Below are 25,095 nucleotides of genomic sequence, written 5' to 3'. Positions count from 1 at the left end.
ACTGAGATAAATAGTCTCCAAAATAGATTTGCTAAAATGATCTAATGTCTGATTAAAGTTGAAAACACAATACCTGGAAATTGTTGTTTTGCCAAACTTTTATTGCATTCACTAAAAATCACTCAGAAGAACATAGAATCTGCGTAGCAACACACTAGCAACCACTTAAAACCCAATAGCATTGTAACGCAATAAAAAACATTTGGAAGAGATTAGCATGTACATAGCAACACTCTAAAAACCACTTCGAACCCACTAGCAACCACTCAGAAGAGCTTGGCATCTGCATAGCAACACCCTATCAATGAAACAGCAACGCACTAGTGACCACCATGCAAAAAAAATGCAAAAATTTTGTAGATGTCACTTCAGAATAACAAATATGCAGATATGCTATATATACTTATACTTACACTATATAGTTTAAAAGGTTAAAATCTACACTGATTGTTTTACTATATTCAAAATATAACATGGCCTCAAGTGCCTCATTGCTGAAATAATGCCCATTCAGTCAAAATATAATAATTAAGATAGTCTCCAAAATAGATTCGCTAAAATGATCTAATGTCTGATAAAAGTTGAAAACACAATACCTGGAAATTGTTGTTTTGCCAAACTTTTATTGCCTCACTCTGAAGCATAACTGTCTTAAATAGAAACATGGCAAACACAAAAGCAAGTGACCACTTGACGAGTTATTTAACAAAACAAAGAACTGGGTACTGGAAAAAGATTATTTAGATTTATTCAGGCAGCATGACAGACATGAGGGCATTGTGGGAATTCTAGTATGACTCGCTAACATGGATAAATTCTGCCCTCTGCTGTTTGTTGTTAGGAACACTCATTTCATTCCAAACTTCTAACATTTGTTCCTTAGAACAGCATACGGGGTGATGAGTCAACATTGACAGAATCTTTATCTTGTCATAAATGATCTAAGTATAGTCTAGGTAGATAACTATTTAGCAAGAATCAGAGCCTAAATGTCATATTCAGCTTTTTTATTAGAACACCAGAGTGTGTTTTAAGCCTCCAGCGAACGCTGTCTGCTGCTAGACATGGTGCTGCTCTTTGGGGTTTTCACATCTTTGCCTCTTCCTGTATGCAGAGACTCGTCTTTACGCAGGACCTGTGACAGATAACCAACAAACACCTTGTAACTACAATGCAACCGTAGTTAATGAATAAATCAGAATGGGAAAGAGCTTTTCTGCGTGTCTTACACTGCTCATCATAACGTGCTGATGGAGCTCTTTGTGGGTCAAAGGTCGATCCTCCTCATCTGTGAGAGAAGAGTCCTCGGCCTCATAATCCTGCCTGAATCGTGCACAATAAAACCAGGAGCATATATTAACGAAGTAGAGTCATTTTTTCCACATATTATGTGTAAATTTGTTTTATCTCCATAGACTGTGCCTATACGGAAGCTGCTCTCACCTGGTAATGGGGGGCTGAACGATCGCTGTGTGTTTATGCACGTCTGGCTTCTGACCCAACAGGAACTGAGCCACCTCTTTCAGGTCGTAACTCTTCTCCTCGTCCTATTTATTTACATTACAGATACACTACCGGTCAACAGTTTGGAATAAACCTCTTATACTAGTCAAGGATGCATTTATTTGATCAAAAAAATATAAGTATAAGAAATATTATTATAATTTAAAAGCACTGTTTTCTATTTTAATATATATATATATTTTAAAAGTAATTTATTTCTGAGATCAAAGCTGAATTTACAGCATCATTACTCCAGTTTTCATTGTAACATAATCCTTCAGAAATCATTCTAATATGATGATTTGCCACTCAAGAAATATTTCTGATTATTATCAATGTTGAAAACAGTCGTATTGCTTAACATTTTTGTGGAAACTGTGATACTACCATTCAAGCTAATGCTTTTATTCAGCAAGGATGTTTTTAAGTTGATCAAAAGTGACAGTAAAGGCACAATTATAATGTTACAAAAGATTTCTATTTCAAATGAATGCGGTTTGTTGATCCTTCTATTCATCAAAGAATCCTGAAAACAATGTATCATGGTTTCTACAAAAATACTAATCAGCAAAAACGAATTATTGATAATAATAAGAACCTTTAATAATAATTAAGCACCAGTAATAACTGATAATAATTGGGCACCAATGCTCCGGGGTAAATACAAGTACAACAGACGCCCTTTTCAGACCATTTTAAGAGTATTCTACACTACTTTTTTTTTACCATAGTAAAACTGCTCTAATGCATGGCTTTGCATTGCTTGTTTAATGTTGTTAAAGCAACAAAAATTGCTTTGACACTATGGCTGTGTCTGAAATCGCCCACTATACCCTCATTCACTATTCACTACATTAGTCCACTAATATACAGTCAAACCAAAAAATATTCACACATTTTTTATATTTTTGGTATATTTTTACTAGTGGGTGCATGACAGTATAGTTCATTTATGTAAGTGAGGATAGCAAAATATAGTAAACTGTGATATATTACACCCAAAAATTCTTCATACAGTGGACTACCAGTAAAATTCTCATTCAGACACTTTGACCTGATCATGTTTTGCTTAAGTGTTATCTGACATAATTAGGATTATTTTTTTCTGAGATCTTGTCAAATTTGATTATCATTTTTTTAATCTATAGTGAATAAACTATATGAATGTTAATGAATGAAATGCTCAAGGTGTCTGAATACATTTTGGTTTGACTGTAGTTCACCTGAAGGAGTGAGTGAATTCTGACACTTAGTACATCTTTTGCATATAGTGCTTGTTGTTTAATAATTATTTGAAACTTAGCAAAACTGGCAGCTCCAGTAATAAGATGAAAAGATTTATCTTGAACTCTGTCATATATAAACCTTATTAAACAATTTAACAATCAATTAAATAGGAATTTATACCTGTATGATATTACGCTATAGCCACATTTAACCAGCGGTTTGGAAAGCAGATGCTGCAGGCGCCATCTCCTGGTCAGACGCAGGAATTCCCTTGGCATGACCCTCACCCTCACAGTGCATTATGTGTATTCTCTAGCTATGAGCATACATTGGTTGTACACTCGTTGTGGGATTGAATGAGTGCACTCGATAACATTCACTACGGTTTCGGGCACAACTACTACAAATGGCTGTCCCTTCAAAAAGTGCCCTATTTAAGGGTATAGAGGGAGATTTCGGACATACAGTACAGTCCAAAAGTTTGGAACCACTAAGATTTTTAATGTTTTTAAAAGGAGTTTCGTCTGCTCACCAAGGCTACATTTATTTAATTAAAAATACAGTAAAAACAGTAATATTGTGAAATATTATTACAATTTAAAAGAACTGTTTTCTATTTGAATATATTTCACAAAGTAATTTATTCCTGTGATCAAAGCTGAATTTTCAGCATCATTACTCCAGTCTTCAGTGTCACATGATCCTTCAGAAATCATTCTAATATGCTGATTTGCTGCTCAAGAAACATTTATGATTATTTTCAATGTTGAAAACAGTTGTGTACTTTTTTTTTCAGGATTCCTTGATGAATAGAAAGTTCAAAAGAACAGCATTTATCTGAAATACAAAGCTTCTGTAGCATTATACACTACCGTTCAAAAGTTTGGGGTCAGTAAGAATTTTTATTTTTATTTTTTTGAAAAGAAATTAAAGAAATGAATACTTGTATTCAGCAAGGATGCATTAAATCAATCAAAAGTGGCAGTAAAGACATTTATAATGTTACAAAAAATTAGATTTCAGATAACACTGTTCTTTTGAACTTTCTATTCATCAAATTATCCTGAAAAAAAATATTGTACACAAATATTTTGTACAATTGTACACATTAAATGTTTCTTGAGCAGCAGATCAGCATATTAGAACGATTTCTGAAGGATCATGTGACACTGAAGACTGGAGTAATGATGCTGAAAATTCAGCTTTGCATCACAGGAATAAATTACTTTGTGAAATATATTCAAATAGAAAACAGTTCTTTTAAATTGTAATAATATTCCACAATATTACTGTTTTTACTGTATTTTTTATGAAATAAATGTAGCCTTGCTGAGCAGACGAAACTTCTTTTAAAAACATTAAAAATCTTAGTGGTTCCAAACTTTTGGACTGTACTGTAGCTTATGAAATAACCTGTTGGTACCTTCTGGTACATGTGTGGCACAGTGGATGGGTCTTTTCTGTACCTTAGATTTAATGAAGGCTTGAATGGTGAGCAGGTCACTGGTCCTCTGCTCCACCAGGCTGAGGTACGTCATGACGTTACTGCCACTAATCCCAGAGGAAGAGCCCAGCATGTCTACCACCAGTGTTGGGTCGCAGTCAATGTTATTGAACACGCTGTCTATCCCTAGAATGACATCAACATGTGCAACTGCTACTTTTGTGTATAAAAACACAAGTTTCTAAGACAATAATGTGATAAGTTATCTTGATTCTTCTAGGGTTTATCCATGTGGTTATGGTAATGCATGTTAGAGTGACTTTTACTAGTACCGGTGTTGATCTGATCAAGGATCTTGTTGATGTCATTGGCCTGGGCTTCATACTGTTGGGTCTGTCTCTCACACTCTTCCTGTAGATCCTTCACCTGTTGTAACGCCACCTGATTTTCCTGTTCCTGTTGGACACCTTTCATATGCAACTGCTCCATCTCTTCTCCAATCTGGAACAGCATCAACACAGAAAATGTTTTTCTACTGTTATGCCAATATTACAATGTGAATGTGAATAACATCATGCATGTTCCTTGGTAACTACCTGAAATAAAATGAGTACTAAAATTACTACAACTAAAAACTAAATTAAAGCTAAGTATAATAAAAATGACAAAATCACATAACAAAATCAATATATATATATATATATTAATAAAATAGTATAAATACTATACTGTATTAACACTATAATAGTAAATAAATAATACTAAAATAACAAAGCAATTTTACAATACTACATTTTCACTGCTTATTCTACAAGTTCTGTGATTCGCACTGACCTGATGGATTTGCTCTCTCAGTTTCTCAGCTTCTATGTTCTGTTCATTCACATAGTTGAAAAGAGCAAAGTTCCTGTCCTCAACTGTTAAAAAACAAAGAGTTGTAGCATAAAACATTGCAATTATTTGTTAGCACAAAACATAAAACATAAAACTCACCCTTGATGAATTTTGTCACTAACATCTCCAAATTATCTTCTCCAGTCAAGCTCTTAATCTGCTGGAAAACCTCCTCCAGAGTTTCAAATGTGTCCTCTCCGGCATCTGCCCTCCTCTGTTGCTTCATCTCTGCCATCAACACACATTGTTAAATTTAATGACAACTCTTGCATGGTAATGAATGTGACAATGTTGATATGTTTGGTCTTGGAAAATATATCCGCTACGCTGCTGCTGCTGCTGTTGCTTATTGATGAAGGCTTTCGGAAAGCGTGCTGCAACTGCTACAGCAAATGCTGACCAAGCATTTGAAGGCTGAGCAGCAAGCTTATTGGCTACTGATTCAACAGGAACCAATCAGCTGTCCCCTATACAGAATCAGCTGACCTATCTAGAGTTTCATGACAGAACTTTGATCTTACTGATCCCAAACTTCTAAACGGTAGTGTTTACAACTTAATTAACAACAACTTTTGGTTACAGTTATTGCTGTCTGACCTTGTCTGCGTCTCATTTCCTGTCCATCATCCATGGCGGTTCTCTCGTTACTCTTGGTGGCCATGAACTCTTTGAGTCGGCGTTCATGAGCAATGACTCTTTCCAGCTCCTTCCTCTCAGCTGAGTACTGCGCAAAATCCTTTATCGCCTTCTCCTTCATCATGGTCATTTTGGTCTGAGCCTCCTCTCTTAAATACACACATATAATTAGAACTGGCTACAAATGTCCACTTACTGAGGGTGGAGCAATTTGTAATACGATACAAAATGACGTTATACTATTAAAAGTGACGTTTGCAATTTTTCTGTGTTGAAAGTGGTTCTGAAAACTTTTGCATTTCAGATTGGTGGCGCTAGAGATGTGCAGCAATCAGTTTAATCAAAATGACATGCATTTGATTTAATCAAGACTGTATCCAATGAACCAATAATATTTCATTTAAGACTTTATGTTTACATTGGAAGCAGGGTTATTATCATTGATTAAAAACTAAAACTAAAACTAAATCTATTAAACACATTTTTTCCCCCAATGAAATAAAGCTGAAATAATTATTTATAGCTGAAATGTTTCCTTGACAAATAACTGAAATAAATTTAAACCAAAGCACTAAAATTACTAACTGGAAATAAATAAAAAACTAAATTGGAAAAATAAATAAATAAATAAACAAAATAAAAACCTAATAAAAATAACAAAAGCACATAAATGAAAATGAAAACTGCTAATAAAAAACTAATTCAAATATAAATTCAATGTATTAATAGAAACTATAATAAAAGTAATGTTGTCTAAAATATCATTACCACATATTTAGCAAACAAAAATCAGCTAATGATACAGTTTTTATTGGCACTGAGCTAAAAAGAATATTATATTCATTATAGAAATTTCCTTGGCATTATTGGATTTTATTCCTTTTCAGGTTTTTCATGATTTTAGTAACTCTTTATATTAGCGAAGCAACTTAGTATCTCTCTCACCTTGCATCATAAGCTGTGGTTGACATGTCGATAACTTCACCAATATCCTTACGAACATCTTGCAATACCTGAATAACAAAAGACAACAACACTTGTTTTAACTGTGTTCAATCACTGCATCCCTCAAACTGAGAATGCCCAACCTTCTCCAGTCTGCGATGCAGCTGCTGGAATCGGACGCGCTCCATGCGGAGTGTCTCGAGCTCTTCTCTGAGCTGGCTGTTCTTCGTCAGCTGTTCGTTAAAGCGAATTAGAGCCTGCAGGGACAACAAGGGGAACAAATCACACACTATGTTTTCATGCACTGATTTTTTTATCAATCAGAATGAATCCAATCAGTTTTCATATTCTAAAAGTTCTGTTTATGTGAACCCTAAACTTTGCAATCTGATTACATGTGCATTCGATTTATTATGAGCAAAAATGTATTCCGCTGCATTCAGAACCAGAGACAATAGACCTTAGTCAGGGTGGCACCTTATTTATTTTTGACGGGAATGAAAACGAGGCTTCTATGTGAGGAATAGAAGTACAGTGTGTTTAATGGATCATACTGTTGTTTAACAACATACCAGTTGTACAACCAACAAACCTCTGTCCGAAATAAAATTCAGTAGACCAAAACTCCATAAATTAATTTTGAAAGTTGTGAGTTATTAAAAAATTACATGATCTAGGACCTTTATTCAGTGCACCCTCACAGACTTGTTTACATCTTTGTTAAATTCAATATGGCAACTAAGGTCTATGACTCTGTTTATATGTGTACCAATAATGTGATTATTTCCAATAATCAGAGTAAGGACTTAATCACGTTAAGATGATTACATGACACAAACCTCTTCACTCCCGTGTACATGCAGTTTTCATTATGATTATTTGCTAAGAATTGTGATTATTTTTACCGCCATTGTTCACATACACCAATGCACAGGACAAATGATGAACTCACACATAGTAGGAGTGTCACTGACCACTGTTTTACATTTACATTTAGTCATTGTGGCGAGCAGGGCGGGCGAGAGCCGTGAGGGAACGGCGTGAGGCCGGTGACGCGAGAGATAATGAGCTCCACCTGCGAGGCACACCGGCCTTGAGTCTCTCACGGAGTAGCTCCGGAAGCATACAAGGAGGAGCGACGACAGTGAAGGACGAGAGAGGACCAGGCCTGGACTTTAGTTTATGTTTTATTATGTTTGTGTGGCCGGCAGACGTCCGTGAGAGCCTGGCATTACTTTAGTTTTGCATTTGTTTATTTTGAATTAAAGTGTTTAACGTTCACCGGTTCCCGCCTCCTTCTTCCTTATCTACAAACTTTGTTACAGTCATTTAGCAGACGCTTTTCTCCAAAGCGACTTACAATTGAGAATAGTAGAAGGAATCAAATCAACATGAGTACAACAGTATGTAAGTGCTGTGTCAAGTCACGGTTTAATCAGTAAAGTGCTCGAATTTTTTTTTTTTTTTTTTTTTCAAATACACAGATAGATGGAAAAAGAGTAGAAATCGAAGAAAAGAAAAATAAATATAAAGTAAGTGCTACTATTACTGGGTCAAGTGTTGACGAAAAAGATATGTCTTTAGCAGTTTTTTTGTTTTTGTTTTATCTACTTACGTCAAATGCAAAACATATTTCTATGGATGTATTTTTTTTTCATGACACACCTAAAAATGTCTTCATTTCAATGTTTTCGGCATCAATATTCTGCATTATATTCATGTTGCACAACATGTTTCTTCAGCACTCCAAAAATTTGATAGGATTATTCCAGGTCTTCACCACTCCTTTCAATCAAATCGAAATTTTATATGGAACTATTGAGGTGATTAAATTAAGGCTTTTCAGTCCAATTGAGTCATCAATTCTGTTACTAACAGATTATTTGGTTTCATATAAATTTACAGTAGCTACTCACACCAGTTCAGCATCATCTATGGAACAAAATAACATCTAGTTTTGTATGGCCAAATTTTTTGCCAGAGTCTGGTCCAGTCTGCAGTGTATTCTGGCCAAAAAACTACATAAATGTACACTGATTTACATATAAACTGCATGCTGTGAAATGTTTGATTCTCTGTTTACCCGGTCTAGCTTGTTCTCCAGGGTGCGTGTGGCCTTTTGAGCGTGGCGGGCCTGAGACGTGTGACTCTGGGAAGCCGTGATCTCTCCTCTTCTCACTTCCACCAACCTTTTCTCCATATTCGTGATCTGCAAACAGAATGCATGCAAATAACCATTTGTAGCACCAACAGTGTGAGATGTGAAATGTGGCAAAGTTCACTAATAGGCACACCTCCTGTTCCAGCTGTGTTTGGGTCAGTCTCTCACTTTCTAGTTGATCATCCATTGTGTTTCGTTGCTCCAGCAGAGTTTGGATACACTCAGTGTCCTGATTGTCGCTCTTTTTATTTGACTGGCACTCAAACACACGCAGCAACTCCTCCTGTTCATCACGCAGCTTAGAAATCTCCTGCCTGCCGACAAATTCACACACACATCAAACTAAATATGCTCAAACACACATTGCATATACATCACACAATGCAATACAAAACAAAAAACTCCAGAAAGCGTTTAATGGCATTGACAATGGGACCGACCGCTGTTTGCGAATTTTTTCCTGTGACTGGATGCTGTAGGCCTGCCGATCCCCCTCTGTTATACGAAACTGTCTCTGCAGTTTTTCCACCTCTGTCTCAACTGGACACAAACAGCTGGTTGCATAAAAACATTCATCTGCATGATAATAATTATTAATTATCATTAACAATGTGTTATTTGCATACCAATTCCATCAAAGTCCAAGTCACTGCTGTCAGAGAGGACACTGGCTGCTGATCTTCCACGAGGCATGATGATGATGACTATAGTCACAAAACACTGGGCTAACAACAGGTGCAGACCAAAACAAAGCTTTGAATTATGAAGACAAAAGATAAGTAACAAAAAAACTCAAGGTCACCAATTTCGAGATTTGTAAAAAAAAAAAAAAAAAAAAATTATATATATATATATATATATATATATATATATATATATATATATATATATATATATATATATATATATATATATATATATCCAAAACCCTTTAAAATACTGGGTGTATATAAGATTGTTTACATATATAAAATGAAAATAATATAATGTGTATCATTTTATATTATAAAATAATATGGTGTATATATAAGGTTAAACGTACAGGTAAAACATGTATCATCAAGTATGGTATATTAAACATTTGATTCAATGAGATTTAAAAATTATTTTTCCCAGAAACGCGCGATAGCAACGGGTCATAATCCGCACATGCGCACTGCGTCAATCGATTCGTCAAATACAAAAAGCAAGGTCTTTCAGGACTTTCAGGTAAATAAATATGAAATATGTTAAAAAAGAAAAAAAAAAAATTTTTTAAGAGTTTTTGGATGAAAATCTTAACAAAGATGAAGCAGATGACAACGAAAAAGACGGTAAATATTCGACGGTGAACGCGGTGGTAGGCTAACGTCTGATTTTCCCTAACGTTATGTGAGTGACTAAAATGCATCGTTTTTAATTTTAACCAATATTTATACTGGTGTTCTGTTGACTAACTAAAATTACCATGGTATCACCATGCTTTCGGGCTTGTACTTTGGTAATACCATGATCATTTTGGAGTACCTTGGAGTAGCAGGTAAATACCATAGTATATGAATATGTAGGTAATAATTCAGTTCCAGGATGTATATATTCGAATACCGTGTTATCACAATAATTTACGTTAATTACCACATGGTAGTACCACAGTAGTATTTGTTTACAATACATTTTTCTACACAAGACAACCGTAACTTTGTTCGCGCCCATAACAAAAATGTTTTAACATTTATATTAATTAATTCAAATTATATTACTTAGATTTTTACAATGATGATGCTATATAATCAAGAAGAGAACGTAGTCAAGCTATGCTCAAAAAATATATTTTTTAAGTAATGCTACTAAAAACTAGCTTCATTTTATCAGAGATCGCTGCCTCTGGTAACAGTAAAATGGTGAGGTAAATAAAGGCTTATCTTACCTTAATGTTATCACTCTTCAGGTGGTTTTATTTGACATGTCTTCCTCCCTTTTAGTCAAAGTTGTTAGCAACAGTCTCTAAGGAAAATAGTGGTAACCGATCTATAGCGGGCGCTGTTTCTCACAAACACGAGACCAGTGAAAGACTTTCAATTCAGCTTTATTATTATTTTTTGTTTTTAATTAAAATTAAACATGTAAAACAGTAGTCATAAAAGAAAGCACAAATAATTTGAACTATTTGACAATAATTATTTTCTATTTACTTTATTAAAAGTCATTGAATTGTAATATTGTATGAATGTCCAGTATACAGTCAAACCAAAATGTATTCAGACACCTTGAACATTTCATTCATTAATACAGTTTATTCACTATAGTTAAAAAAATGGTAACTTTAATAAACTATGACAAGATCTCAGAGTTAAACTGTGTCAGAAAAAAAAAATCTTAATTATGTCAGATAACACTTGGTCAGGTCAAAGTGTCTGAATTTTTGGTTCCAATTTTTTTTTATCAATTTTACTGGTAGTGCACCATATGAAGAATTTTTGGTATAATATGTCACAGTTTACTTTATTTTGCTATCTTCACTTACATTAATGAACTATAGTGTCCTGCACCCACTAGTAAAAAAAATATATACATTTTTGATTTGGCTGTATATGTGTATACAATGTATATAATTATAGCAGAGGACTGATATATACCAAATATATACCAAATTAAAAACTGATTGACATTGAAATGTTTTATGTGAGAACTATGGTGAGAACTATGAAAGAAAGGATCATTAGGATCGTTATACAAAAATATTTGAACACAAACTACAGTGATTGACCAAACTACAGCGACTGGCTAATAGCAATCAGGCATACAATACAGCCTAATAAAAATAATAATAATAATATTAATAATAATTTAGCAATTGTTTCTAGCTTTCTTCAGGTGGTGTTGGTGGGACCCCTTCTAAAAATGTACGAAAGTGATCATCTGTGTTGAGTTCTGGGTGTTTGACCAACAGGTGGCATTTAGGGAAGAAATAGGCCGCTACCAGCCCTATGTTGCTAAGTAAACTGACTGCTACTTGAGCAATAGACTTCTCTTTATCATTTAGACTTGTGTAGATAGGGATGAACATCACCCACACTACACAGTAACTCAGGGTGGAGATGGTGATATCTCTGGCCAGGTTGTACTGTCCTGGTGGCTTGAGAGCCATGAAGGTGGACATGAATGATATCAGTGCCAGAAGAACATTGAAACCAAGCATCAAGCCAAAGTTTAACATGGGCTCCACTGGGCAACGCAGAAACGTTTTCACATAGTTCACCTCCAAACTGGCCACGTATTGGGTCAGGGAGGGACCTTCTCGGGCGTACCAACCACATAGTCCCGCCTGGAGCCCGCAACATCCCAGAATCACAAACAAGCTTCCTCGTCCTCGTAGGTTCTCCAGGTGATCGGGAGACTTTTCAGGAAACTCTGTGACGCACACAATCTGGTAAGTAAAAGATGGCAGTAGGTTGTTTTATTATTTGATTTTTTTTTTGTATGTCTTGTTTTAATACAGTGGTTCTGTTTGGTTTTATTTCAGAACCTCAAGTGGCAACTCATCACAGTACCACAATTTTGTATTAATACTTCAATTTAATTTTATTACATTATTTATTTAATTTTATTAAATTAAAATGGCTTTTATTATGCATTGATGCCTTCTTTCTTTCATTTTTAAAAGATCACCTGAAGGGAAATGGTCAGAATGACTGAGAGGGCCACAGTCGGAAAAAAGGCGTTTAATGGCTCCTGCAGACGGCACACAATGTCTCCCGGCTGACCCAGGAACAGCACCAGGCTTATACATTCTCCCGCTAGGCTCAACAGGGTAAGGCCAGTCAACGGTCCACCTGCAGTTTTCACCAGTGGAGTTCCTCTGTGCATGAAAAATAGAGCCCCTACCCATACATGTGATGCAAGCACCAAAATTCCTCCCAGAATGAGTCCGATTGACTCATAGTTGCTCCAGTCCAGGTAAGTATAGATGGGATAGACACAGCTTGTGCTTCGTAGGTTGGACCACTGGCCAGTGGGACATGCTCTACACTGGATGTCATCTTCCAATCAAAAGAGGAGGCAGATTAAGGTAAGTCGAAATCAAATGGCAAAGAGCTCGTAAATGCATGCATTTTCTATTTGCTACAGGCATGTTAAATAAAACAAGTATGTTCAGAGCAAATATTAACAGTCCTATTAGGATTGTTTAGAATGACCTGAAAACCTACGTTGGTGTAGTTGACACTGGGTCAGAAATTAACGGGGTTGGGGAAAAATGCATTTATGGAATTACATTTAGTTCCTGTTTTTTAATTGTATAATTTGTATACTCTATGTAGGATATTTAAAATTGCGCTAATCTCATAACATGCAATTATTCTGCCTTTGAACAGAATAAAGCATAATTAAACATTCTTAAAAAGTTTAAGAAATATTGGCCCTTAATGGAAAAGTTAATTCTGGACCCTAGTAGCACCTGAGCTGTTTAGGTACGTTCCCTCCTTGCAGTCAATGCAGTCGAAACAGCAGGAGTGGAAGCCTTTAACTCTGCGCACTTGTCCTATCCCACAGTCTGAGGAGCAAGTGGACAATGGCACCTGTTACAGAGACCATTTGTCAAGAGATGCAGGCTGTACACTTGAACCAGTCACAAGTTTGGACACACCTACTCATTCTCTATTATTACAATTTTACATATTTTAGAATTATAGTTAAAATAACAGTAAAATGTTCCAAAAAAATCCATATTTAAGCATTATATATTATTAATCTACAAAACTAATTTTATTTATGCCTTTAAATGAAAGGATTTTAAGGATCATGAGAAAGTGTCTCAAAACTATTGGCTGGTAATAAAACAAGTTACATGAAGCATTTCATGCATTTACAAGCATTTGCCCCCTTCATACCTTCCCATTTTTCGTGTGCCATATTATGTCTTCTTTATCAATTGTGAGGTTCTGATAAAAGTATCCAATTCCATCAAATTGCACAGTGGTGTCATTAAAGATCCATTGCATAAAATCGTAGCCAAAGTTTGGATTACCCTCTTTATCAAACTTAAAATTGACTCCCTCTAGATCTACAGAAACTTTTTTGAGTTTCTGTAACAGCTGTTGGAAAAATATATTGTTCTATTAGTACACTTTTAATCTTGTAGGCTAAAACAAGCTGATTTACAGAAAGAAATGCTTGTGAGTGATTACCTGCCAAGGATAGACTTTGTCAGTCTTGGGATTTAGAGCACAGCTGGTGGCATTGCATCCAAGCAAGTCATGCAGTGCATATGCAACACAGTAGATGGCAGTATACACACTGAAAGCTGACCGCTCCACAAGTTTTACCTCTACCATGCTCACGTTGGCTTGGCTTAGGAAGCTGCAGCTTGGGCAAGGGTTGTCCAGAGGGGATATTTCTGTATCTGGCTCCAGGGGGATTTGTGTCTCCTCCATTTTTTTGAAGAGCTCACGGATATAGGGACTGAATTGGTGAAGAGGTCTGGTGATGTCGGCAAACGCCAGTACTGTGCCTATTGAATTGATGCCGGGCAGGGTGGATACACCTTCGCTCAGAGACCATGCTGTGCTTGCCACCCAAACGGCTGTTATGTTGCGTTTGATTACCTGGTCAGGTAATGATGACAAGAACATTTAGAATCACCAAAACCTGTAGACTTATGAATATAAAGAAGTGAATGAAAAAGAGAACATGAATTACATATTCATATTTTTCCCTGAAGCCCACTTATAATATTTCCTGCACCCCACTTATAATATTTCCTGCACCAATATAGTTTCATAATGTTTCTGTCTTTTTAAGCCTTAAATTTAAAAAGGCTGTTTTTGCTGCTTTGACTTTAAGGGGCTGTTCACACAGAATGCGTCTTTGCATTCTACTGCACTTCTTTTTCATGTTTTTTTTATCTAAACATGCCATAGTTGGATGTCTTTGACCATTGCACTCGTGCCTCATATGTTTTGCAGGCTGCTAAAAACAGCAGTGCTCAAGTTAGTTTAAACATTCTTTGTGACCTTGCATTTGTTTTCCATTCCACTGTCCTGCATCTTGCATTCTTAAACCAAAAAACATGTTCTGTTTGAACAACCCATAAATGTTTATGTGAATGCCCTCTTTGCATGCAAAATGAATAACAGCCCATACTTAATTTACATTTATTTATTTAGCAGATGCTTTTATCTGAAAGGACTTCTCATGAATTTTGTCATAAGACTGATCAAAATTTATAGTACACAATGCCAGTTTTAAGTGCCCTTGTTTATGGTTGTAGATTTGGCAAGCGGTGTATTTAGCTGTTTCTTGAAAGTTGTGATGTGAGGTTTGCAGCTTGTTTCACCAAAGAGGAAGAGCAGCTTTATGCTTCTTTTTGAAGGGATAGCAATAACAAAGCCTGTGCTAAATTGTAGCCAGTAGTTGTATGTGGTGTCATATTAATGTATTTGGGAATCCAACAACTTTGGAACAAGGCTCTTTTGTAGCTTCTAATTGATTGGTCTTTTTTTGTCCTGGCCAGAAAGTTTACAATTCTGAATCCTGAACTCCTGTACTTCAAAAGGTCAATTTTTATTTACAATATGGAAAAAAAAGTTTAAAGTTGCAAAAAGTTTTTCACCTCTATGAAGAAGTCTCTGGCTGGCTTGGGGAGAGAGAAGACCACCACCACTCCCACTTTGGCGTCCACAATACGATTAAGAATCTCTTTTATCGCTGGCTCTGGATCACTGTATACCGGAATCAAACCCTGATATGCCACACAGATGGACTCCTCATTGGCCATGCTGGAAAACTGCTGCTGACCCTTCTGTCCATATTCATCATCACTACCTACTATTGACACCCAGTTCCACCCAAACTCTTTCAGAAGCTGCACCATGGCTGCAACCTGCCAGCGATCACTGGGAACTGTGCGCATGAAGGACGGGAAGGTCTCTTTGTCACTGAACATGTCGCTGGTGGCACCATAGCTAATCTAAGATTGGGCAATTAGAGATGAATTCAAAAACTGGTAGAGCATCCCAGATTGAGTGTGATATTGCTAGTTAAGTTTTTAAAATATTTCGCTTACAAAAACAATTTCAACAATATATTAGGTAAAAGATTAATGCATTATATTTGTTACTTATATTTTTTTTCTTCCAAAAATGAATTCTTTTTACAGTAACACTTTACAGGTATCATTTGTTAACATCAGTTAATGCATTATATTAGCTAACATGAACTAACAATGAGCAATATATTTTTAAAGCATTAATTCATCTTTGGTAACGTTAGTTTGTAAAAAATCTGTTGTTTGTTCATGTTAATTCACAGTGCATCAACAAAATGTTAACAAATACAACTTTGGATTTTAAAAATGTATTAGTAAATGTTTAAATTAAATAAATGCTGTAGAAGTATTTATTGTTAGTTCATGCTAACTAATATATTTATTTAACTAATGTTAACAAATGAAACCTTTTTGTAAAGTTTTACCCTTTTTACCTAAACAATTTTTACAGTAAAGAATTTTTGGTTAATTAATTTAATTTTTCTGTAGCATTTTACATTCTTTTTCTGATTGACATTTTATTACATTTTATGTTTCATCCTTTAACACTTTTAATGGCAACTCACCAGTGGCATCAGAAAAAACCCAATCAGCTTGCCAATGACCGGGACCAACTCCGAGTTGTTTGGGCCTATGATAGCTATAACACGAGTCTTGTAGTCAGTGTAGTTACAGGAGATGTCCAGTTCCTCTGTTGATTCCTTTGTGAGAAGCTGGAGGACGGGCTTCATGACAACGGCTGGTTGCATGCAGGTGTCGTACATTTCAAATCCTAGTGTGATTCCAGGTAGAAGATCCTCTAAGGAATTGATCTCATCCAAAGAGAACTTCATCACCAATGAGAGAGACAGACCATATATGTTTATACTGCCAAAACAGAAGAATTAAAGGTTATTTCAGGGAGTAAATCTTTTTCAAATTTTGCATGCGATGCGGTCAATATGGCTTCCTCAAAGAATTTACCTGTTGCACTCAAGATCGTCAGGCTTTACCCGTTGACTCAGTTCACTGGTGAGATCATTAATTGGGAAAAGTCCTCCTATCAGAATATCTCCAGGGGATTTGAAAAGATTTGTCGAGATGTTCTCAAACCATGATGGATTCTCGCTGAGTCCAGACCCCAGAATACCACAGAGCAACAGAAGTGTCCACACCTTAGCCATTCTAGAGAGTGCAAAATCCAGGAAGCATGAAGAAGCAACTCCCTATAAAATGGAAATTGATAAATGAAGTGAAATAGCTGGACTGACCTCAGTATTGCTTAGGCTCTTCTTGTTTTGATGTGTTGTGATTCTCTTAATGGCAAGTGATTATGATAGTTAGATGGTCAACTGACAACACGTACATGAGTATGTGAGTAATACGCCCCACCCCACACTTCTATGATCAGCTTGCATGTGCTTTGCAAGTAAATTAAGGGTCTACATCAAGTTTCATTCTGGCTTCACATGGAAATGTTCTGGTCTCACCTCAACGTTCAAGCATGTTTTAAATGACATTGATAATTCACAGAGTAAAGCTTTAAAGTATAAGGGATTGTTCACACAGGTTGTTCACTCTGTGCTACTTTGTTAATTGACGGTCCTTTCCAGTTGCATCTCATCTCATAGTTTTTTTTCAGTGCCGTGTTTTTAAGAAAATATCAAGTTAAACTTAAAAAAAATCCCTGCTTTTTGCTTTCTTCATTTGTGCTCTGTCTTGCTGCATTTTAGTGCAAAGCAATTAAATAACTGTTTGGGTCAGAGGAGTTTCTTATGCATTGGGTAGAAAGTTATTGTCTGTGTACTTCAATAAAATATGAGTCAAAGGAAAATTGTTTTTGCTACCAAACAAGGTGTTATTTCCCAGTCACAGAACTTGAATGTTCAGGAACGCTTTGGGTGAGTTTCCGGGACAGAGATTAAGCCTAGTCTTAGAATAAAATGGCCCTTTAAACCAGAATAACAGAAATCTGCTTTCTCTGTCATGGTTTAAAATAGTCCTAGACTTCTCCAGGACTAAATTGAGGCTTAAATTTAACCTGGAGGCAGGTTTAACTTCAGATTAACGCTAGGTTTAGATATATATCGATTCTCGTATATATGTATATATATATATGTATGATGAGAATATGGAGCGACTTCCTACTGTTTAATGTTCTATTATGTAAATGTTTTTGTTATATTAATGTTTTTTGGAGATTACCGTTGTGGTGAAGTGTTAAGCTTGTGCTTGGGTTGAGGACCTGCTAACAAGACTTGCCTTTTTTATGTAATAAAGCAACCACTATGATAATGCTTTGGATCAAACCAGTATCATTTCTAGACTGCCAACACTGATTATCACATGTGTAAATAGTTACATTTAGTTTAGTTGCTATGTAAAGGACAAAACAAAACCATTAATAATCATATGATTATTATATAGAATTAATCTATTTAAAAATAATTCATTACAAACAGATTTCGATGTATTTTGTTTGCTTTAAAATAAATGTCTCTTGTTTAGTTAAGTTTCTATATTGGAGTCTTTTTTTGCTGCCATTGTTTTCCTTGGATTTGCTTCTCAGTTCCATGCAATTTTAAGCTTTTCTTGGTTCATTCCATGTTTTACAGGCAACCTCTCTAATGCTAGTTCAGATTGGCACAGTTGGTTTTAAATTAATCTGGTTTATTTTAATTCAAGACTCCATAGTCCAGGTTTTAGTAATCTGTACTTAATCTGTGTTTCAGAAAGCCATTTTTTTAAACCACGATTAACTATTCTGGATTAAGGCCTGTCCTGGCTTAATTTAAACCCTGTCCGGGAAACTGCCGCCATGTGTAGTGTAATGACAGAAAACAAGCACAGAAAAGAGATATGGTACAAAATATTTGTCTGGAAAAATGTGTGTTGAATAGACAATTGAAAAGTGGCTTGCACAATGCTTTCATACAAAAATTTCCATAGTATTTGTTTGATAGAAAGTGCTTCATGATTGATTTTGGCCCATGCATGAGTAGCGAATTAAACATTGAAAGACAGCAAGAACTAAGGAAGTATTTAAGTTTTCAAATGACTTAATATCTGTCCAACCCATTTTAATATTTAATGTGTTTTTTTTAAGATTTATTTTAAACATACCTATATCAGAGATTTTGTAGAATTGATTTTGTGACCTTAAACTCTAGAATATTATTAAATATTACGATACAGATTTCTATTCTGTCTCTATTGTATTTGCAAGTTATGTAATGTCACATGCACAATCTACTTAATACTGTGGGTGCTTAATGGATTTGCATAAGTGTAACATCAGATGTATAATGTCAAAACTATCGGTCAGATATTTGCATGGACTTTTGACTTATATTGAATTCCAATCCCAGCCACATGTTTACAAGTGCTTTGCATACATTTGGAGTGGGGCGCGTAGCATTTTTCTCTTACATTGTCATTGGTGTTAATTTTTGCTTGTATGTTATTTTGTAAATTTCACACAGGATTATTGTAGTTGAATGGATTGAATCCAGATGATGAATATATTAATCTTAATTATTATTTGCCTAATAATTATTTAAAAATACAGAGTAAATACAGAGTAAATACAGTACATAAGCAGGACTGAGTTCATCTTTCAATTATGAATAACATAAATAGTTCATTTATGTTAAATGAGGAACATTCGAGAGATCCATTCGATAGACATATTTCTGTTCCATATAAATAGAACAAGCTCACTTGCTGCTTGATAAGACATTTTAAAACCTTTCAGACACATTATAGCTGATTTCTAGTCTCTTGCTTTTGCCAACCTTAATCATTATATCTCTTATGTCACTAACCAGTAGAGGTCTAAATGATGTTGATGATTGTAATCAAGGTCTTCTCTAGTCAAAGGAAAAAAGGAAAGAGAAAAAAAACTTTTTATCTCCCTTGAGATCTTGACATCAACCGGTAAAGGTACACAAGCATCTTATCCTGATTTTTTTTTATCTGCCTCAAAGCTTTTTGCTACCTTTGATCCTTTGCTTTTGCTTTCTCCCTTCTTTAGTTTGCACGTATATGCTTTCTCTTTTTTTTTTAAAGAAAAGAAGGTCATATCTATACGCATGATATAAAAAAAAATTCCCCTTCAGTTTGTTTTTGCTTTGATGTTCAGATGTAGATGTATAGGGTTATTTTGTGTGTTGCCCAGTTGGACGGCCTTCCTCAAGTGCACTGCATGGGTGTGTTTTAAACATGCGTAGGTGGATCTTCCACCTTCCCTCTTCCTGTATGCGTAGGTGGTGATGAGCGGGTGTGTGCGTTGGTGTGGGTGAGTTATTATGAAGCTGCACATTTGCAGTTTGTTTTATGCTCTGAGGCTGCATTAAACATGGAGGTTTATAGTTGATTCATTAAAACTGGCAGAGAAATGTTTCTTTGTTTTTTGTTTTTGTTTTCCTCCTGACAAGCTACATACTCAGTCAAATAGTATATCTTGGCATTTACAGTAGCTACACCATTTTGGACTATGAAAATTGTTGAGTGACTTCAAGCACACTGTAAATTGGAGTTTTATGACTTTTTACATGTCCGTTACACTGTCAGTAAAAAATTGGTACCTTAAATGGTTCAACAGATTGTTACTGTGGCAGTAATTTGAAAGATATTTTTGTAACTAAAATGTGCATATTACTACTAATTTGCATCATTTAGGGGTAGATAAAACATGTATCTGGCCCCAAAATTATTTTCAAAAGGAAGTGTCAACATAGGAAAGTTAATTTAGTTTGTTTTTTTCTGCATGCATGCTTTTAAGTCTTTCTTTAAGTTTGAACTTAAAATTTGATCAACCAAGTTCCTTAATAACTAGGCTACACAGGTTTATACACCAGGTTTCTTAACACCAGATCTTTTTCTGTAGTGAATACAATTACACTTTAGTCAGATTTTATTTCCTCCATTGGCTTTTAAAAAGTTTTAAAAGGGGTACGCATTTACTGTAGTATGTACTTTGAAAGACTGACTATTAACAGCAATAAGCACCGACCTTTCACGTACCATCTTGTACCACACACTTGTTTCATCACAGAAAGCCACTAGGTGGCAGAACAGTGCAAACAGCATGCATTGAATGTGGGTTGAGGATGCATCTTAGCATGCGTCCTGATGTGCCTTGCTTGCACAATGTTCAAGAGTACTGCTCATTAAAGAAGTGATTAACGAACGCAAAAGCATGCTGTTACTGTTTGTTCTGATAAACAAACAAAAATACACAATGTAAAGAAGGTTATTGCACATTTATGAGCTGAATATATTCATATAATCTGATTAAGGAATTGAGCGATAGAGGCATACAGATCTAGTGATTTGCACAGAGAGGGCAAAAAAGACATGCGTGGGTGGACGCTGATGGCCTCAGGGCCGTACAAGGGTAGCCAGAGCGTGTTTGGACAGCTGATATCATGGGTTGAATGTACCTACTTTCAGGGAACGGAGATGTGACCGGTTATGAGTCTGCATGTCCTATCAGCAGATAATTACTCTGTCAACATCATGTGTGTTTGGTTTGTTCCCCTGTGTCTAGTTTACGCCTGAGATTTTACAGCTTGCGTAAGAATGTTCTGTTGCCGCTATTGCTCAGGTTTACAGCTTGTTGTGTTGCGTAGGATTGTATTTTTAGAAAAAAACAGATGCATGATGAAACTGTTCCAAAAAGCATCAGCTTACCAACGTCAGAAAAGGTGCACAGTTGCATTTGGAAGCAGTATAGAGTGTATGAGCGTTTTGGGGAGTGCTGAAAGCTAGTGCTGAGTTCTCCCAGAATGCTGTTCTAGCCTGATTCCCTGTGGACTCACTGCCTTGTTCTGTTGAACTTCCATTTGTGTTGCATCCAAAACCCCCCGCTCCCACTAGACCCCTCATGTTCGTCTTGCTCTCTCTTTCTCTCTCCCCTCCATGAATGGTTGGATGAGTCCAGCTCTAATCTCCATCAGCGGACCCAGAGAACACTGGGCCCGTTGTCAACACGCTGGCTAGATCCACCACAGTCGCTGACAAATTATTAACTAGACTCTCGTTCTCTGCCTCACTTGATCCTTACTTTGCTCTTTTTCCCACTTGCTCTGAAAATCCTTCTCCTTCAGCATGTTCTTTTGTCTTCATATACATCTTATAGGACAAAAACAGTGCTCTGCAATGTGTTTGCGCATTCATAAATGCTTTGGCACGTGTTTTTATGAAGAATGAGTATCTCTTACGTTTGATAAGGTCAAACTGGTCAAGGGTTTGGATATGCTCCTGTCTTCCATTCTTTGGAAGACAATCAATCAGCAGAGATTTTTACTAATTATATACTGTAGCAACAGTTTTACAGCAGTTATTTATTAATCTAGGGTTATGTTAATTTATAAACATGCTATAGTTCATTGTTATTCATAATCATTCATAATAACTTGTGTTTATTTCTACAACATCTACAGCTTGTAAATTTTGAAAAGCTGTTAATATGTGTAGAAATTAACATTATTAATAATGAATTAACAAGATTAATAAAAGCTGTAAAAGTGTGGTTCATTGTCAATTTGATACCTTTTTGAAAAGTGGTACTGTTCTACTGTGTATTATCTGCAAGTTAAACCAGAATAAAAAATAGCATTTTACATTGCGTGAAATTGCACATAGCACGTTTAAGGAAAAGTACCAGTATGATTGCAACTGCAGCAGTTGCATCACCTGCTGTGTTTAAGATAAGATTGCAAAGTGCAAATAAGAACACGGTGTTAATATGATTCTAGAACTGTTTAGTAGGATGAGAGAAATGCTAGTTTATTCAGATTAGAATGATAAGGTTTGTTTTGACAGTCCAAATATATGAAATAGTTGGCCTGCTGCTTTGTTTTATGTGAAATTTAATGATGTCTATCTGAAAAGCATCTATTCTAATTTCTAACCCTTAACTTTTATTACATGTTAGAATAGATGTGTTTTTGTGTTGTTTTATTGATGGTTTTGCGTGTTGGCTAAGCCTGCCACCCGCAGTTAAACACATACGACTCATCCTTGTTTCCTGTTGTCCCCCTTTATCTACAGTTGTCTGACCTGTTCTTCTGGTTCACATGGGCTGTGTGTGTAACTGTATGCACTTTGTGTGTGCGTCTATGTATGTGTGTGACTCATGCACACATACACACACATGCATAGTCATGGGCAAAATCATAACTAAACATGAACACACTGAAACACATACTGCATATATTGTAGAAAATGTACTAAAATGTATACATGTAACAGATTATTATTTTCTTCAAATACTAACCCATGTCACCTAGCAAATACAGACTGTTATTAAAGTCAAACAAAAAAAAAAGTTTGACAGAAGAAGGACAAGGTAAAGAAAACAAAACAATCTGAATAAAAATGTATCAGATACATAGAAACAGCTAGTCTTTTGATTGGTCAGTTGTAAGCTGCCCCTTCCACACAATTTCTACATCAGACCAAACAGAATTGCAAACAGAATGACTGTTTACAGAGTCTAACACTGTCGCAGACATATTTCAATGATATATATAGGGACACTGTATGCATCATATTAAATAAATGAATAAATAAATCTTACAGCCGCTTTAGTTGGTTGGCACATTGCATCTCAGTTTTAAACTACAGCAAAGCTGTATATAAACAGTATTGCACCATATGACATCCAAGGTCATGGGTTCAATTAAATACAAATAGCACACACCTTAAATGCACTTTAAGTTGATTTGGATAAAAGGCTGTTGGAAATGTGCTAACAAGAGTATCAAGTGTGCTATGTTGTCTGTTGGAGCAGTTGTATTTTCAATCACTTCAAAATTAGCCAGAGTTTTTACTTATAAAGTTTTGAAGAGAGAGAGAGAGATAAAGTGAGAGTGAGTGAACGGGTTCCCGTTCTGTGTTATAATTATATAGTGTTTCATCAGTTCTAGAAGAGCTCAGAATTGAACACCCAATTGTCACCTACAAATATAGAAACTGAGATAAGCATTCTAACCCTGCAACAAGAATAGGTGCTTCTTACCGACACACATATACGTATAATCTGCTCTGAGCTTCCCATTTGGCAAGCACACCTGAATGAATACAGCACTGCTCATTTAATTTAGTTTTCAGATGTAATGAAGCATAAATTATGAGCTGTTGTAATGTAATTCAGCTGCTCCCTACTGTAAAATAGTAAATCATTAGGCTCCTCCACGACCATTAGGGACCTCCAGCAACCTCTATTATACTTTTAAGTAGATTCATACTGTCTTCTTTCAGTTAAGTACTGTATTATAGTTTCTTTAATTTTAACATTTAAAGAAACTACAATACAACCTCTATTATAGTTACAGACTGCAGTTTGTGAATCTTCTGCTGATACTGTTCTTGAATTGTATCTGAATCTCTGATTTCTGTAGCTCTTTATATTGAAGGAACTGCCTTTAAACTTGAACAAAAGTTTCAGGACAGCTTTTTTGAAAAGAACCAGTGTTTGCACATTCCTGTAGCTCAAACAGTAGACATGGTGCTAGCAACGGCATGGTCATGGGTTTAATCCCCAGGGAATGCAAGAACTGTTAAAATGTATACATTATCGCTTTAGATAAAAGTGTTTACCAAATGCATAAATGTAAGTGTTTGGCTGCTAGTTACTGAGGCATCATTCTAGTAAGAAATATACTAGATTTTTGCATTGTGAAAATGTTGTTTAGCATCTTGATGACAAGTTTTGTGCATGCAGAGTATTGTGGGTGGTTGATATGTGGTTGCTAAGAATTCTGGAGGGGTTTCTAAGGTGTTGATGGGTGTTTCTAGGTTATTATTTTTAGCATGTCCACACGGAGACATGTTTAGATGTATCCGTAAAAATAATGTATCATATCGACAATTCGTTTAGAAGGATTTGGGGTTTTGGGAGCCTGAAACTGCAATTTTTTGAAACTGGGTCCCAGAGAACTCCGTGAAGTTGGCACCCCATAAAGCGAAATAATCCCCAAAAATATGTCATTCGTTTGTGCTACGTTTGTGCTGATTTGTGCCGCAAAAACGAACGTTTGTGCTGGTTTGGTGTTTGAGATATTAAGCATTATTTTTTTGGTCGTGTGACGTCATTCTCCACCCCATGTCGTTCAAATCGCTTCAAACCGGTGCCATTCGTTTGTGCTCGATTTGTGCTGGTTTGTGCCGTTAAAACAAACACTGTATCTGTTCTCCTTCCACAGATATAACTAATTTAATTCGGGAGCTGTGACGTCATTCTCCACCCCACTTCGTCTAAATCGCACGAAACTG

General features: G+C 35.7%; 2 protein-coding genes across 3 annotated transcripts; both read right to left on the bottom strand.

Moving 5' to 3' along the window:
• Positions 1-340: 340 nt before the first annotated feature.
• On the bottom strand, positions 341-10,765 carry odad1 (outer dynein arm docking complex subunit 1). Of its 2 annotated transcripts, none has more exons than XM_067387101.1 (15): positions 10,717-10,765; positions 9,437-9,535; positions 9,251-9,350; positions 8,944-9,124; positions 8,733-8,858; positions 6,793-6,906; positions 6,650-6,717; positions 5,666-5,853; positions 5,168-5,296; positions 5,009-5,091; positions 4,507-4,675; positions 4,197-4,360; positions 1,444-1,547; positions 1,230-1,323; positions 341-1,159 (listed from the first exon to the last, which is right to left on the bottom strand). In XM_067387101.1, exons 2-15 carry the CDS (start codon positions 9,501-9,503, stop codon positions 1,031-1,033), a joined length of 1,716 nt encoding a protein of 571 aa, XP_067243202.1. In that variant the 5' UTR covers positions 9,504-9,535; positions 10,717-10,765; the 3' UTR covers positions 341-1,030. The 2 variants fall into 2 exon arrangements, with proteins under 2 accessions (XP_067243202.1, XP_067243203.1); XM_067387102.1 differs by having other exon boundaries at positions 341-1,135.
• A 560-nt stretch (positions 10,766-11,325) lies between these two features.
• On the bottom strand, positions 11,326-21,566 carry tas1r3 (taste receptor, type 1, member 3). The gene is made up of 9 exons (XM_067387100.1): positions 21,508-21,566; positions 16,798-17,039; positions 16,401-16,701; positions 15,400-15,756; positions 13,976-14,392; positions 13,679-13,882; positions 13,246-13,366; positions 12,459-12,829; positions 11,326-12,216 (listed from the first exon to the last, which is right to left on the bottom strand). Exons 2-9 carry the CDS (start codon positions 16,995-16,997, stop codon positions 11,650-11,652), a joined length of 2,538 nt encoding a protein of 845 aa, XP_067243201.1. The 5' UTR covers positions 16,998-17,039; positions 21,508-21,566; the 3' UTR covers positions 11,326-11,649.
• Positions 21,567-25,095: the final 3,529 nt, after the last annotated feature.

The sequence above is a fragment of the Chanodichthys erythropterus genome, chromosome 6, assembly GCF_024489055.1.
Source record: "Chanodichthys erythropterus isolate Z2021 chromosome 6, ASM2448905v1, whole genome shotgun sequence".
NCBI classification, from domain to species: domain Eukaryota; kingdom Metazoa; phylum Chordata; class Actinopteri; order Cypriniformes; family Xenocyprididae; genus Chanodichthys; species Chanodichthys erythropterus.
This window is presented reverse-complemented; position numbering and strand designations above follow the sequence as displayed.